The sequence below is a fragment of the Scyliorhinus canicula genome, chromosome 3, assembly GCF_902713615.1.
Source record: "Scyliorhinus canicula chromosome 3, sScyCan1.1, whole genome shotgun sequence".
NCBI classification, from domain to species: Eukaryota; Metazoa; Chordata; class Chondrichthyes; order Carcharhiniformes; family Scyliorhinidae; genus Scyliorhinus; species Scyliorhinus canicula.
In genome coordinates this window covers 28,952,772-28,969,304 of record NC_052148.1, presented here as the reverse complement: position 1 = coordinate 28,969,304, position 16,533 = coordinate 28,952,772, and the positions used below count along the sequence as shown (strand labels likewise).

At 46.5% G+C, this 16,533-nt stretch overlaps 1 protein-coding gene across 3 annotated transcripts in view; it reads left to right on the top strand.

Annotated features, from left to right (window-relative positions):
• Nucleotides 1-16,533, top strand: part of ctnna2 (catenin (cadherin-associated protein), alpha 2) — a 1,599,328-nt gene that overhangs the window by 1,305,992 nt on the left and 276,803 nt on the right. For all 3 annotated transcript variants that reach the window (XM_038793235.1, XM_038793233.1, XM_038793234.1), the window contains exon 13: nt 10,102-10,253. In XM_038793235.1, the coding sequence (XP_038649163.1) occupies nt 10,102-10,253 (152 nt within the window). The remainder of the gene's footprint in view (nt 1-10,101; nt 10,254-16,533) is intronic.

Sequence of the window (16,533 nt, the reverse complement as noted above, 5' to 3'; positions counted from 1 at the left end):
TTGGTTATTCTTGGCTAAGGGCCAGCTTAGCTGCTTGAGAGGCGTGAAAGTGATTAGCAGTGTTTTCTCTTTGGCGTGTTTCCTCATAGTCCCACATTGAACAAAATCAGCTGCAGCAGAATTATGCGCAATCCCCACCTCGTTTTAGACCTGTTAAAGATGAATTAAATAAGAATGCAGAGAAAATTGCCCCCCCCCCCCCCCCCCCCCCACCGTCAATGCTGTAAATGTCTCTGGCCAGGACAATTAACACTTTCTATTACAGACACATCCTGTAGAATCCAATAATAGAATTTCCCCTCCCTAGACTGGAAAGGTAATTATAATAACTTCACCATGTCATCATGTCTCCCAAAAGGCATTTGTTAAGGTACCAATAAAAGGTTACTGGACAAGGTATGAGCTCATGGTGTTGGGGGTAGTATATTGGTATGGATAGAGGACAGGGAATAGGATGGCACGGTTGCACAGTGGTTAGCACCGTTGCTTCGTAGCATCAGGAACCCGGGTTTGATTCCCGGCTTGGGTCACTGTGGAGTGTACACCTTCTCCCCGTGTCTGCGTGGGTTTCCCCCGATGCTCTGGTTTCCTCCCCAAGTCCCTAAAGACGTGCTGTTAGTTGAATTGGACATTCTGAATTCTCCCTCAGTGTACCCGAACAGGCGCCGGAATGTGGCGACTGGGAAATTTTCACAGTGACTTCATTGCAGTAAGCCTACTTGTGACAATAAAGATTATTATATTATATTATTATTTTCTGAGGCCTCAATTATTTATGATCTACAGTAATGACTTAAATGAAGGGACTGACTGTATTAGGTCAAAAGTTGCTGACAATGCAAAGATAGGTAGGAAATCAAATTGTAAAGAGGATATTATGGGCAACATTTTGTGCAAGTGATAGGGGTCTCAGTCACTGTCTCCGAAGCTGGCGAAAGACCTGTGTTGCCTCTTTCAGGGAAGGCCACATCTTGTTCCATTCAGGCATTTAGCAGGTCAGAGGTATGCCTTCTCCAGGATCACGGACCCCAGGGACAGAGGTCCCACTCATTAATGGTTGCTGGCCAATCAGAGTCTGGAAGTATTATCGAATGGCAGCAGTGGTGGTGAGGCCCAGGAAGCTGTTGGCATGGCATCCATTTGAGGCTTAGGATCATCGTTAGATACCGAGTCAGGGTTGAATGATGGTTGGGGGGGGGGGGGGGGGTGGTGCGCAAGAAGAGGTCATGAGGTAGGGTTTGACAGTGTGGTGGCTTTCCATGACCCTCTTCCACCCTTTCCTGGTGCATAATACCAGCTGTGGCAGAGTTGTGGCTCACATGAGGGCCTTTATGCCATGAGCTTATTCAAGATGGAGGATGGGAAGATGGTGGGTCCCTCAACCTGATCAAATGCCACACTGTCCCATCAAACTCACAACAGGAGAGGGCACAAGATTCAACTCAAAGAGTTTGTAAAGGGTTCTGAGTGCTCCTCCAAGCCACACATCATCTCGACTTGGAAATATTTCACCGTTACTTCTCTGTTGCTGGGTCAAAATCCTGGAACTCTCACTCTAAGTGCATCGTGGGTGTACCTCTGTCACATGGACTGCAGCAGCTCAAAAAGGCTGCTCGCCCCCACCTTCTCAATTAGGGATGGCCAATAAAAATGCTGCCCAAGCCAGTGACACCCACATCCTGTGATTTATTTTTTAAATAGGTTAATTGCGTGGTTATAATTTGGCAGATGGAGTAAAATATGGAAAAATTTTAAATTGTCCACTGGCACAAAGAATAGAAATACAGAATATGAATTAGATGGAGAGAGACGCCAGTATAGAGAGATCTGTAGATCCTTGTACATCAATCACTAAAATGTTAGGATGCAGGCACAGCAAGTCACCGGGGAGGCTTGTAATTAGAAAGGCAGAAACAACTCAGCAGGTCTGGCAGCATCGGTGCAGTTACAAACAGAGGCTGGAATTCTCCATCCCATTGGGATTCTCTTTCCCCCAGCATCCCCCCCCCCCCCCCCCCACCCCCACCAACCCCCACCCACCCCCCTGCAGGTTTCTTGTGGGGTAGCTTCAATTGGAAATCCCATTGACAAGCGACAGGAGTAGAGAATCCCGTCGCAAGCGAATGGCGCGGCGCCGAGAAACACGTGGCTGGGGGGACCGAAGAATCCAGCGAGAGTTGACGCTTCAAGTCCAAATGACTCTTCTTCAGCGTTCTGAAGAGGAGTCACAGAGACTCGAAACATCAACTCTGTTTCTCTCTCCAATGACGATGCCGGACCGGCTGATTTTGTAGCAGATTTTCTGCTTCTATCTCAAATTTGTAGCATCCACAGTATTTTGCTTTCAAAAAACGCAAATGAGATGTTAGCCCTCATAACCATTGGGAAGCTTTGTTGCCACTCTGCAATGCATTGGTGTGACGACACCTGGAGTGAACGTATTTAAGAGGGGGTATACTTGCTCAGGAAGCTGTTTAAAGAAAATTTACTTGGCCGATTCCTGAGGTTGTCTATGAGAAAAGACTGAGCAGGTTGGACCTATACTCTACTGAGTTTTGGAGAATGAGAGGTGATCTTAGTGAAAGATATAAGATTCTGAGGAAGTTGGACAGGGTGGATGCTGAGCGAGTGTTTCCTCTCCTGGTGGAATTTGAAACTAGGGGGCATAGTTTAAAAATAATCGGTCTCCGATTTAAGATAGAAATGTGAAGATTTTTCTCTCAGGAAGTTATTAATCTTTGGAATTCTCCTCCAGTGAGCTGTAGAGGCTGTGTCATTGAAAATATTCAAGGCTGAGCTTGGCACATTTTGCATCCACAAGGGAGTCAAAAGGGAAGATAGGAATGTGTTACGGTCACAATAAGATCCGCCATCAGCTCCTGTTTCTTATGACAAGTCACTGGGAAGACAAGCAGACAGAATGGTGCAACAGGGTTTGTGATTATCCAAATAGAGATGTATCAACCTCACTGGAACTTCAGGGGTGGCCAGCTGCCAATCCAGATTAAGGTCGCCATGCCCACCAAAAACTCAACCCTTGGAGTCTGAAATCCCTTGAAGCCTGGGCCCCTTCATTGGGCATTGGCTGCACTCAAGAATGAGCATGGCCTTTCAGGTACTTGCAGAGTAGTGTGTGCACACTAAAGGAATGGAATAGTCAGGTCTGTGGCACTTGATGAAGAGATTGAGAAACTGGGGTAGAGTTGTGGAAGCCTTGCGAGCATGAGGAGGTAGGGAGAAACTGTGAGTCGATTTACTAGGCCTGAATTGTTACTACAATCAATATCTCGTAATCATGTGTGGATATGTAACACCCAAGAGGTATTTATCTGAAGCATTAACTCTTTCAAAAACACTGCCTTTGATGGGCATGATGTAATGACCTTATGCTTGACACAAGAATTTTGCACATGTTGATGAAGATGTGCCAAAATTAAAGTCACTTTACCTTTACTGGTCCACTACAAGGGTTGACTAATCTTTTTTATATGAAAAGAGCATGTGGGCTAAAATTCAGTCTAAGCCACTTTCTGGGCAAGACTTCAATTCCCAGCAGCTGGTTTTGATAACCTGGTAGCAATGCCACAAGACGTCAAATAACCTTATGTAATGTAATCCATGTTAGTGAATGGACATGACATCTCCTGAACAACACTCAATCAACTTCTCACCCTGCTCAAAGCACCACATTCCCATCACTTACCCAACAGCTCTCTCTGGCACTCTGGACTCAGGCCTAGCATCCAAATACTCCACCTCACCTCACACACCTACCAATGCTGTCAGCCTCACACACACCTCTTGTTGCCTCCACATTCCTCCAGCTATTCAGCTATAGCAGGCACATCACACAGACACAGGGCGAGACCCTCTGGCCTCCTCGTGGCATGTTCCTGAGCGGGGGATGGCGGCCCTGACGACGGCCAGCGGTGGGACCTTCTGCTCCCGCCGCAATCAATGAGATTTTCCATTGAATCTACCCCATACGGGAAATCAGCAGTAGGAGTGCATTGTCAGTGGGTCCAGAAGATCTCACTGGTGTGAACAGCCGGAGGATCCCACCCATAATCATTGACATTCTGTCCTGCCTCTCAAAGGACAAAGTGACACACAAGAGAAGGGAGTAAGCAGAACTAATGGGGGCAAGGAGATGTGTATCATCTGCACAGGAGATGCTTATTGGCATCGTTGAGTCGGCTGCAAAAGAACCCATGACACCCTCAATCACTCAGAACATTGAGAATAATGGTATCTTCCTGTCTTATGCCCCTTCTCAGCTCTGACTTGCCCTTGTCCTGTTATCTGGCATGAAGAGCAAGCTGCAGATGCATGATCATGGAGCTCTTGCTTTCCATTTGAACGTTCACACTTATGATACTTGAAATTTGAAGTGAGTATGTTCGCTGACAATTGCACAATATTCAGCACCATCCACGATTCCTCAGATACTGAGGCAGTGAGTAACTCACTTCTTGACTCACCAAAGCCTCTCCACTATCTACAAGGCACAAGTCAGGAGTGTGATTGAATACTCTCCTCTCGACGGGATGAGTGCAGCTCCAACAGCACTCGAGACGTTCAACAGCATCCAGGACAAAGCAGCCCGCTTGATTGGCACGCCTTCTACAAACATTCATTCCCTCCACCACCGACATGCAGTCGCCGCAGTGTGTTCCATCTGCAAGATGCACTGCAGGAACTCACCATGTCTCCTCAGGCAGCACCTTCCAAACCCACAACTACTATCATCTAGATGGACAAAGGCAGCAGATACATGGGAACACCACCACCAGAAGGTTACTCCCCAAGCCCCTCACCATTCTGACTTGGAAATATATCGCCGTTCCTTCTGTCAGTGGACCAAAATCCTAGAACACTCTCCCTCACGGTTTTCTGGGTGTACCTACACCACATGGACTGCAGCGGTTCAACAAGGCAGCTCACCACCATCTTCTCAAAGATAATTATGCAATAAATGCTCTCCTAGCCGGTGACACCCACATCCCATGGATGAATTTTTAAAAGGGAGGAAGAATAGCAACAATGCACCACTGATAAAGAGACCCCATCACTTGCTCTGACCCTTGCAACCACCACCTTATTTATTGGCACAGCTGAAATACTGGAGCTGCACGTACCTTGGAGGCTAATGTGAAATTAGGAGCAGCACTTGGTGAGTCACTGGGGATCAGTGGACTGCAGCCTTCGTTCGACAGCTCAGCAGAGGGTCAAGATCATGATTAATTCTGCTACAGTGGCCTTAGCTGAGAAGCTCGATGGGGTGGCAAACAGAATGCTGATAGGCATGTGTGCCGCAATGCTGGGTGCATTGGTTGGACCTTCAGACACCCTCCCGTCACTGTCAGAGAGCTTGGAAGAATCTGGTTCCAGCTTTTCATAAAGTACGGCAGAGCCCGCCCTCACTGCAGCCCCTGTTCTATAGAATCAGGAACTGCCTACATGCAGCTGGAGGCCATTCAGCCCATTGTGCCTGTGTCGACCCTTTGAAAGAGCACACCAACCAGGCTCCTGCCCTATCCCTGCAACCCTGTAACCCTACCTTACCCACTCATCCCTGGACATTATGGGGCAATTTAACATGAACAATCCACCTAAACTGAACATCTTTGGACTGTGGGGGTAAACCAAAACACCCAGAGGAAACCCACACAGACAGTCACTCAAGGCCAGAATTGAATCCAGGTCCCTGGCACTGTGAGATAGCAGTGCTAACCATCTCCCTATCTCATGTTGCAGACTCAGAGGCACTGCCACTACAGCTCCTCTATACTTGTTGCAGCTTTTCTGTGCACAGGTCAGCAAATCCTCTGCTCTCGTTTTGATGATAAACCCTCCCTTGCAAATCTAGCAATTCACTGCAACATATGCAAAAATATACCACCGTGCTTCCAAAGACTTTGCAATAGCAGAATTTAGTCAAAATTGCTTTGTTGCAAGCTAAGTGCCTGGCCTTTTTAGAAGTGCTAACGCTCGGCCCCATCGAGCTGAATGTTCGATCTTTGGTGAGTGGCAACCAAATTTGTACGATGGACCTGCATGGTGCAAATTTGCATGTTGGGTGATGCATTCGCTGGCAGGTGCCATGATAGGACCACCTCAGCAGCCAGAGATGGCTATACGAGTGTCCTTCTCAACATGATGCGCTGCTCGGGTGTTTGACTTCCATAACACTGTATCTAGCTGTGCTAGAGCAAGGGAATTCGCATCCACTGTGTTCAATTTTCAAGACAATATTTGAGCAATTGTCTGACACTTCAGCAGTGAGGATTGTATCCTGCTTTCCAGTATAGCATTACACCAAGCTCTGACCAACACCTATTAGTGTTGACCTTCAAATTTCAAACATCACAAACATTCAGAACCTTGTCAATTTGGTACAAATATTTTTTTGCACAAATAGGAGCATCATTTGTTTCTCTTTGTTCAGTAAGTTGAGGTCTCCAACAAAGCGAAAAACAATGACGCAGGCAGTTTTTGCCACTTTTTTCATTGGGCATGATTGTAGGGCAGCAGATACCTGGGAACACCACTACCTGGAGGTTCCCTTCCAAGTCACTTAGCATCCTGACTTGGAAATAAATCGCTGTTGCTTCACAGTCACTCGGTCAAAATACTGGAACTCCCTCCCTAACAGCACGGTGGGTGTACCTACATCAAATGGACTGCAGTGATTTAGGAAGGCATCTCACCACCATCTTCTCAAGGGAAATTAGGGACGGGCAGCAAAGGCTGACCTAAGCAGCGATGTCCACCCCATAAAAATGTATTTGGAACGTTGAGAGCTGAATATTAAACCAGAATAGGTAGCATTCAGAGAAGAGACAGGAGCAGAGAACTTGGAGCCATGCAGGGAGTGAGGAGCATTGCAGATGATGGGGAGCAGGAAGCACTCGACAGATTAAGGACATTCTTTCGGGTTTTGACAAATGTTTTGTGGCTTAAAGTTTTGGACTTGCATGTATGCATATCTGATGCTGTTGGTAGGGTCAAAATGTGTGCTTGAAGTATAGCTGTGAATAAAACCTTCTGGAGTGATCTTTGGTGTAGAATGATTGCATGACTGACATCCCTTGAGTTTATTGAATGTCCTTTGTATTTACTTTATTATATAAATTTTATTTCAAGGGGTGCTACAACAGACATTTTTTACTGGTCTATGAATATTTTGATTCAACTAGTTAGAAACGATGCTGCAGAATTATTTAAATATTTAAATATGTCTAATTTATCCAGAAAAATTGCAATCACGTGGAAAGGTGGACCCTTACCCTTTGGGAGCACACTGATCACCAGAATGTGTTCAAGAGGTGGAGGGAGCCTTTGGTAAGGTTACTAGATCAGCATTTGGTTGCTGAGCTATACCACAATTAAACAATTCTTTCTATATATATTCTAATTCAGTATTCAACAACTGAAGCTCAGGCAGTGGATAGGAAACATTAAATTAGCTGTATGCTGTATCTTGTGGAAGCAGAGATTGCATTAGGTAGAAAGATTTGCATGTATTTAGTGTTTTATCAAATCACAGAAAAAGAATCTCTCAGCTATACATACGAGGGACTACTTTGAAATGCAACAGCAAAAGCACCAATCAGTTGGGCAGTGAGATTCCATTGGGATAAATAACCAGTTCACCTTATTTTTTTGTGGCATTACATAAGGGAGTTTGTTGAGACTCTGGGGATCTTCTTGCTTTTCCTCAAAGTCTGGTATGATCAGGCAGATGAAAACCGGGTTTCACATCTTTTCCAGAGTATTGAACTGCTGACAATGCAGTATTCCCTTAGTGCAGTGCTGAAATGCAAGCCTACATTGTGAGTGTAAGTCTAAATAATGCTTTGAGGGGAAAAAAAGTTGCAGAACTGGATGGAAAGAACAACGGAGTGTGACAAATTGTCATGGGCAGCACGGTAGCATAGTGGTTAGCACAACTGCTTCACAGCTCCAGGGTTCCAGGTTCGATTCCCGGCTTGGGTCACTGTCTGTGCGGAGTCTGCACGTTCTCCCCGTGTGTGCGTGGGTTTCCTCCGGGTGCTCCGGTTTCCTCCCATAGTCCAAAGATGTGCAGGTTAGGTGGATTGGCCATGCTAAATTGCCCTTAGTGTACAAAATTGCCCTTAGTGTTGGGTGGGGTTACTGGGTTATGGGGATAGGGTGGCAGTGTGGGCTTGGATAGGGTGCTCTTTCAAAGAGCCGGTGCAGACTTGATGGGCCGAATGGCCTCCTTCTGCACTGTAAATTCTATTCTATGAGACCTTTCAAAGTGCCAGCACAGATATGGTGGTTTTAATGGCTTCCATCTGGGTGGATAATTCTGCGCCTGTCCTGGGCTTATGGCAGTGGACCCACGCAGTGGAGAGCTGGTGGCAACCCCGCCATGGCTATTCCGAGCCCACGCAACAGGATTTAACACCAATGAGCTGCTTAATGCTTGGCTGTGGTCCTCACCATGGTCAGCTGAAATTTCCAATCTTTGAGAGGTGCTGGCCAACCAGAGGCTGGCAGCTCCCCTGTACTGACGGCACCATCAGGAGCAATGGCTACTGCCGGTACTGCAATAGATTCAGGCTGCAGAATCGTTGATGGAGGCTGGAGTGAAGGTAATAATAATCTTTATTAGTGTCACAAGTAGGCTTACATTGACACTACAATGAAATTACTGTGAAAATCCCCTAGTTGCCACACTCTGGCGCCTGTTCGGGTACACTGAGGGAGAATTCAGAATGTCCAATTCACCTAACAAGCATGTCTTTCGGGACTTGAGGGAGGAAACCGGAGCACCCGGAGGAAACCCACGCAGACATGGGGAGAACTGCCGACTTCGCACAGACAGTGACCCAAGCCAGGAATCGAACCCAGGGCCCTTGTGCTGTGAAGTAGCAGTGCTAACCACTGTGCTGCTGTGCTGCCTTATGTTGGCATGTTTGCCAGGTCAGTCGGCATGGGGAAGGGGGTTTCTTAGCAATGGTGATAGAGGTTAGCGGTCACGGGTCTTCACTCTTAGGTGTCCACGCTGGTGAGTCTCTCTATTAGACTTGGCTTACTCAAGTTGGACTGAGCCCTGTCTCCCTCTGCATCCCCCCGTTAGGTTGCAAGCACCACCCTCCGCGGTTTACTTGATATGTTGTCCACATGGTGTGGTCTACAACTATCGCTGGTTTTCATTTAAGGGCCTCAATTGGCTTCCGGGTATCAATGACATCCTTTGCCGTTCCTTTTCTGGAGAGCACGGCGGCACAGTGGTTAGCACTGCTGCCTCACAGCATCAGGGACCCGGTGCGATACTGACCTTGGATGACTGTCAGTGTGGAGTTTGTACATTCTCCCCGTGTCTGTGCGGGTTTCCTCCAGTTTCCTCCCACAGTCCAAAGATGTACAAGTTAGGTGGATTGGCCACGCTAAATGGCTCCTTAGTGTCCAAAGGTGAGGTGGGGCTATAGATTTGCGGGGAGTGGGGCCTAGGTAGGGCAATCTTTCAGAGGGTGAGCAGACTCAGTGGGCTGACTGGCCTCCTTCTGCACTGTCGGGATTCCATGACTCAAAATCCTAAATTCTTAGCTCAGAGGCAAAAATGCCATCGCCTGTAAATATTAAATCTATGTGAATAAATAAAAATATACGTTGTGAATCCAAAATGCACTAACTTACACAATCAATTGTAGCCGTAAAATAAACATTCATACACAAAAGGGCAGGGAGAATAAATTGGCACTTTTATCAAATGCCTCAATTTAATTTAATTGATTTGATATTAACATTTTGATGACTTGCAATACGCAGGAATATTTAATACTTTAGCATCTGCTTTCTTTCCCAAGCAAATCTTTATGAAGTCACCGCCTACAATCCCACTTCTTTTCTCTCCGTCTTAAGACATTTGCACTGAAGTGATTTTTCTTTCTACCTACTTAACACAAGCATCTGCAGAATGAATCAGCGTCCAATCTGCAGTGTAGTCTGTGACAATAAGACAAGCTTGGGTACACTTTAAAGGAGTGCTCAGGCCTTAAGGCAGGAACGGAGACTGGAAAACAAATCTCTAATGCTTTCCTTGTGTGTTTATTTTTCCCTCCCATCCAGTTATGCCTCGTTTTGCTGAACAAGTGGAAGTTGCAATTGAAGCGCTGAGTACAAATCCCCCACAGGCTTTCGAAGAGAATGAGTTCATAGATGCTTCACGCTTAGTTTACGATGGAGTACGTGACATAAGGAAAGCAGTGCTGATGATAAGGGTATGCTCGCCAACTGTTTACTTTGCTAAGACTTTAAAATATAGAGGTTTTTCATAAAGCCAGTACAAAAAGGCACAATTTTGGATGTGTCACATTAAGTGTGCAACCTGTGGATTGATTATCTTCATGTTTCAGTCTACTTCCCATTTTAAGACTACATACCATTCATTATGACTGAGGAACCGCTTCCACGGTACACAAGTTCTTTTCAAACTTTCAGCAAGTTTTCCAAAGTACCTTTGTGCATCAAAGTTTAAAATTTATCCCCAGTTAATGCAATATTTGAGAATCACATTGCTGAGTGACTTTTCGCTCCATGATCTCTTCAGTCAGTGAGGCACTAGAAAGGATCAGCATTTTCTGGTGATTTTCAGATTGGTAACTGGATGAGGTCCCAGCAACATCTCAGGCAGCACTTGCCAGACAACCCCTGCCATGCCCATTTGAAAAGGAGAATCCCTGTTTTGGTGTCAATTTCGAGCAGTTTGTGCCTGGATTTATGTGGGGCTTTCTGGGTCTTTGAGTGGTGCCTGACAAACCTACAGTCGAGATGGTGTTGATGGGCCTCCTCCTTCACAGAAAATATTTGTACCACTGAATGTGTTGCTAAACTTTCGGAAGCCAGCAGCTATCACGTGGGGCTGCAGATGCACTTGACACAAACTGAGTCGTGGTAACATTGGAGCATGAGTGGGGGAGACAGTGGTGAAGTGGTATTTTCACTGGACTAATAGTCCAGAGACCCTGGGTAATGCTTTGGGGTTCTGAGTTCGAATCCCATCAAGGCAGATGGCAAAATTAAAATTTAGTTTTAAAAATCTGCAACTAAAGTTTTGATAGAATTTCTACAGTGCAGAAGGAGGCCATTCGGCCCATTGATTCTGCACCCCACCCACACCCACTTCCCCTATCTTATCCCCGTTACCCCATCTAACTTGCACATCTTTAGACACAAAGGGAAAATTTATCATGGCCAATCCACTGAATCTGCACATCTTTGGACTGTGGGAGGAAACCGGAGCACCTGGAGGAAACGCACACAGACATGGGAGAACGTGCAAACTCCACATAGTCACCCAAGGCCAGAATCGAATCCGGGTACCCTGGCACTGTGGGGAAGCTGTGATAACAACTGTGGCATCATGCCGCACCAATGATGACCATGAAACCATTGTTGGATTGTCCTAAAAACCCATCTGATTTATTGATATGGTTTAGGGAAGGAAATCTGCCATCTTTAACTGGTGTGGCCTCATCCAGGCCTGCAGCAATGTGGTTGACTCTTCAATGCCCTGTGAATTGGTCTAGCAAGCTACTCAGTTCAAAGACAATTAGGGATGGGCAATAAATGCTGGCCCAGCCAGCGAAACTTGCATCCCATGCATGCATTAAAAGCAACTCAACATACAGTTTGCCATTATAGGACCATGAAGTCACTACAGTGCTTAAGGAGGCCCAATTGATCCATTGAGTCTGCACTAACTCTCTGAAAGTGCACGCAACCGAGGCCCAAACTCCCGCCCCTTCCCCGTAACCCTACCTAACCTACACATCCCTGAACACTAAGGGTAAATTTAGCATAACCTGTCCACCTAAGTTGCAAATCTTTGGACTGTGGGAAGGAACCAGAGCATTGGGAGGAAGCCCACGCAGACATGGGGAGAACGTGCAAACTCCACACAGACGGTCACCCAAGGCTGGAATTGAACCTCGGTCCCTGGTGCTGTGAGACATCAGTGCTAAAGCTGTGCCACCGTGTCGCCCTATGTTGCATGGGGAGGGCATCCAATGCAGAGTGACGGGAGGGGGTCCATTTTACATTTTGTGCACCAGGCTAGCCTTTTAAAAAACAAAGTAGCTGTGACATTGTGGGACCTGCCCCTTCAAGGTTTGTGCACCATGTTGCTAACGGCACAGTGGAGCAAACGCCGATGGTGCCAGTGGCTTCAATGCTGGTTTTCCAGCCCACTACCACACTCTGCGAAAAGATGGTAAAATTCCACCCATAACCTCTCCCCGTTGGTAGCTGACACAAAAGCTGAGAGGGAACCCAGATAAGTGGAAAAAGGCTGATCAAAAAAATAAGGAAATGGATAGCTTGTAATGCTGATGAATAGTCAGTCTTGTTCAATGTGGAAGTTACAACACAGAGAAAGGATAACAAACAGTGATAAGAGGTAAATAACATCTTACACTACACAGGAGAAGGATTTGGAGGTGCTGTTGGATGTATTGCTGAATAATTCAGTAGTTTGTAGCAGCAGGGAAGAGAATGAATAAAATCTTGGACCAGAGAGCAGATGAAATATAACAGGATTCACAAAAAATGCTTGTAAAAGTGTCCCAGCCATCGTGGCAAAGGCATCCAGGCATTCAGCATCTAAATTAATAGTGAGATAAGGTGCCTGCATTATGAGGAGCAGGTGCAGAAACTGGTTGTGTTTACACAGGAGAAGAGAAGACTCAGAGATAATCTTATTGAAGTTAATACTTAAAGGGCATTGACAAGATAAATATTAATAAATTTACCTCAGTCGCACACTCTACAGCATTCTTCAACTTATAAAATGTGGTTAATATGGTTACCTCAACAACGAAAGCTTGCTTTTGTGCAATGCCATTAACACAGAGCACCTGCCTAATTCCTTCCACAAAAGAGGAACTGACGAAGGGGGATACCTGGAAGGGTGACTAAAAGTTTGGTCACGAGATGGACTTTAAGGAGCGACTTAAAAACATTTTCGGGGCTTGAAGGCCCAATGGCTAAAGCACAAAGAACCAATTAGAGGAGGCAACGGTTCTGTAAAGGGAAATGTAGGCTTACAAAGCAAAAGGATATGACAGCATTACAAGTCAGCTAATTAGCTAATGATACTTAGAGTGTGACAGAAAGGGCCAAAGTGTACAAACATGAAAAAACAGCAGCAAATTCGGTCAAGAAGGTGAAAACAAATTGGAGAATCGGCGCCATTGGCGCCGGCGCGGCACCAGTTGGGGGCCGCTCTATGTGCCCCCCCCCCCCCCCCCCGGCGATTCTCCCAACGCGATGTGCCGAGTTCGGCTGAGTCCCGCTGGCATCGTTCTCGTGTGGTCCTACTCGGCGGGACCTCGTTGTCATGGTTACCTGGTGGGGGGGGAGGGGGTATCCAACCGCTGGGGGGGGGGGGCCTGCATGGTGGCCTGGCCCGCGATCGGGGCTTACCGATCGGCAGGTGGGCTTATCCCGGTGGGGGCCTATGTTCCTCTGTGCCGGGCCCCTGTAGGTCTACGCCATGTTGCGTTGGGGCTGGCGCGGAGACGGCAACCCACGCGCATGCGCGAACTGGCGCCGTCCATGGCACGCATGCTCTGACCTGCATCGCCTGTGCTGACACCCGTATCGGCAGCTAGAGCAGCGTGAGGCTCCCCAGTGCCATGCTGGCCCCCTGTGCGGTGCAGGATCGCTGATCCTAGCGACCAGATGACACCGTCGTAAAAAGCTCCGGCGTTTACGGCGGCGCCAACACTGAGCCCCAGGATCAGAGAATCCCGCCCAGGGTTTTAACTAAATGCACATAGCATTCGGCAGAAAATAAATGAATCAACGGCACAAATTGAGGGTAATGGACATGATTTTACGGCCATTACAGAGACACAGTTACAATGAGATCAAAACTGGGAACTAAATATTCAGGGGTATGTGACTTTTTGAAAGGACAGGCAGGAAGGAAAGAGGGTTGTGGCAGCTTTGTTAGTATGAGATGATATAAGTACAATAGCAAGAAATGATCTTGGATTGGAAGATGTTGAATCTATATGGGTGAAGGTAAGAAATAGCAACGGGAAGAAGACACTGGTGGGAGTAGTCTATAAGCCCCAAAGAGTAGCTCTGCTGTGATGAGCCATTAATCGAACGCGAGACGAGTTGATGTACAAAAGTTAGGCTTTAATAAGCTAGAACTTAGCCCTGCGGTCGACTACAGTAAATGGACGACCGCCGGCCGTTCTGACTATTTATACCTCGGATGGAGGCGTGGTTAACTCAGCCTCTCGACCAATCGTAGAGCCGTCACATGACTGGTCTCAACCAATCGGGCGAGAGGCACATGACCGACCAGGGCCAATGGTAAGCTGGTGTTCTGCACCAATGGCAGACAGCTATGCAAATCATACCACCACATGCTGTAGGATGGAAAATCAACCAGGAGATAATAAAGCCATGTAAAAAAGGCAGTACTTTAATCATGGGTGACTTCAATCTTGATGTAGATTGGGAAAATCAAATTGGCAGAGGTAGACACGAGGAAGAATTCATAGAATGTATTCAGGGCAGTTTCCTAGAACAATATTTTGTGGATGCAGCCAGGGATCATGCTATTTTTGGTAATGTGTAATGAGCCAGGTTTAAGAACCCATGGTGTTGAGGGTAGTATTTTAGCATGAACAGAGGATTAGCTAATTGATAGAAGATAGAGGGTTGGGATAAAAGGAGTATTTTCAGGATGGCAACCTGTAACTAGTGGAATGCCACAGGGATCTGTGCCACGACCACTGTAATTCACAATATAAATAAATGACATGGACATGATGTGCAGCACGGTAGCACAAGTGGATAGCACTATGGCTTCACAGCGCCAGGGTCCCAGGTTCGATTCCCCGCTGGGTCGCTGTCTGTGCGGAGTCTGATCGTTCTCCCCGTGTCTGCGTGGGTTACCTCCGGGTGCTCCGGTTTCCTCCCACAGTCCAAAGATGTGCAGGTTAGGCCATGATAAATTGCCCTTAGTGTTCAAAAAGGTTAGGAGGGGTTATTGGGTTATGGGGATCGGGTGGAAGTGAGGGCCTAAGTGGGTCGGTGCAGACTCGATGGGCCAAATGGCCTCCTTCTGCAATTTATGTTCTATTTTTCATATTCTATATTCTAAGGGAAGTAAATGCAGTGTTGCCAAGTTTGCAGATGACACAAAAATAGATGGGAAGTCAAGTGGTGAAGATGATACAAAGAGTCCACAGGGGGACATGACAGGTTAGGTGAATGGGCAAAAACTTGGCATACGGAATATAATGTAGGAAAATGTGAAGTTATGCACTTTGGTCGAAATAATAAAGGAGCTGAATATTATTTTAATGGAGAAAGACTGCCTCAAACTGCAGCACAGAAAGATGCGGGGGTCCTCGTGCATAAATCACAAAAAGCTAGCATGCAAGTTCAGCAGGTAATTGGGAAGGTAAATGGAATGTTGGCCTTTACTTCAAAGGGAATGGAGTATAAAAATAGGGAAGTCCTGCTACAGCTATGCAGGGCCCAATTTAGACCACACCTGGAATACTGTGATCAGTTTTGGCCCCCTTATCTGAGGGAAGAGGCAGTTCAGAGAAGGTTCACCAGGTTGACCTTGGTCATGAGGCATTTTCAGGGGCAAGTCTCAGAATTAGAAAACACCCATTTAAGACAGAGATGAAGAGAAATTTCTCCTCACAGAGGGTAGTGAATCTAGAATTATTTCCCACAGAGAGCTGTAGTGGTTGGATCATTAAGTATGTTCAAGGCTGAGATAGACAGATCTTTAATAAGTAAGGGAATCAAGAGTTATGGGGATTCGGTGGGAAAGTGGAGTTGAGGATTATATCAGATCAGCCATGATCTCATTGACTGGCGGAGCAGACTCGATTGGCCTCGTGGCCTAATTCTGCTCTGATGTCTTTTGATTTTATGGTTTAACTTACACCCCACTGAAATGCACTGTACTAGAGTCAGAGGAATGGAGAGCTTGAGATCATTGGGGCGATGATTGAGATCATTAGGGCAGGAAGGCATTGTAGAGATGGAGGGAGGAGTCAATGAAGGGATTTAAATGTACATTTGAGGTGTTGGTGGTCTGGAAGACAGTGTCACTCAGTAAGGACAGGGGTGATGGGCGACAGGCACTCTTGTGGTACCAGGTATGGGCAGCAGATAGTTTGATGGGCTGAAGCTTTATGGAAGGCACAGAATGTGAGACCTGCCAGGAGACTATTAGACTTGTCAGGTCTGAAGGTGATATAGGCATTGGCTTCAGCAGCCGATAAGGTGAGTTAGAAATGGAAGAGGATAATGTTATGGAGGTGAAAACAGATTGGCTTTGTGATGGAGTGGAGTGGATATGGAGCTTAACTTCAGGGTTAATTTGCTGACAGTCTGGTTCAGCCAACACGGTGACTGCTCGTATGGAATCAGTGCCAAACGTATGAGCTTGTAGCAGGAAAAGGAGACAATGATTTCTGTCTAAGTTCAGCTGGAGGAAACTATTCTTCATCCACAACT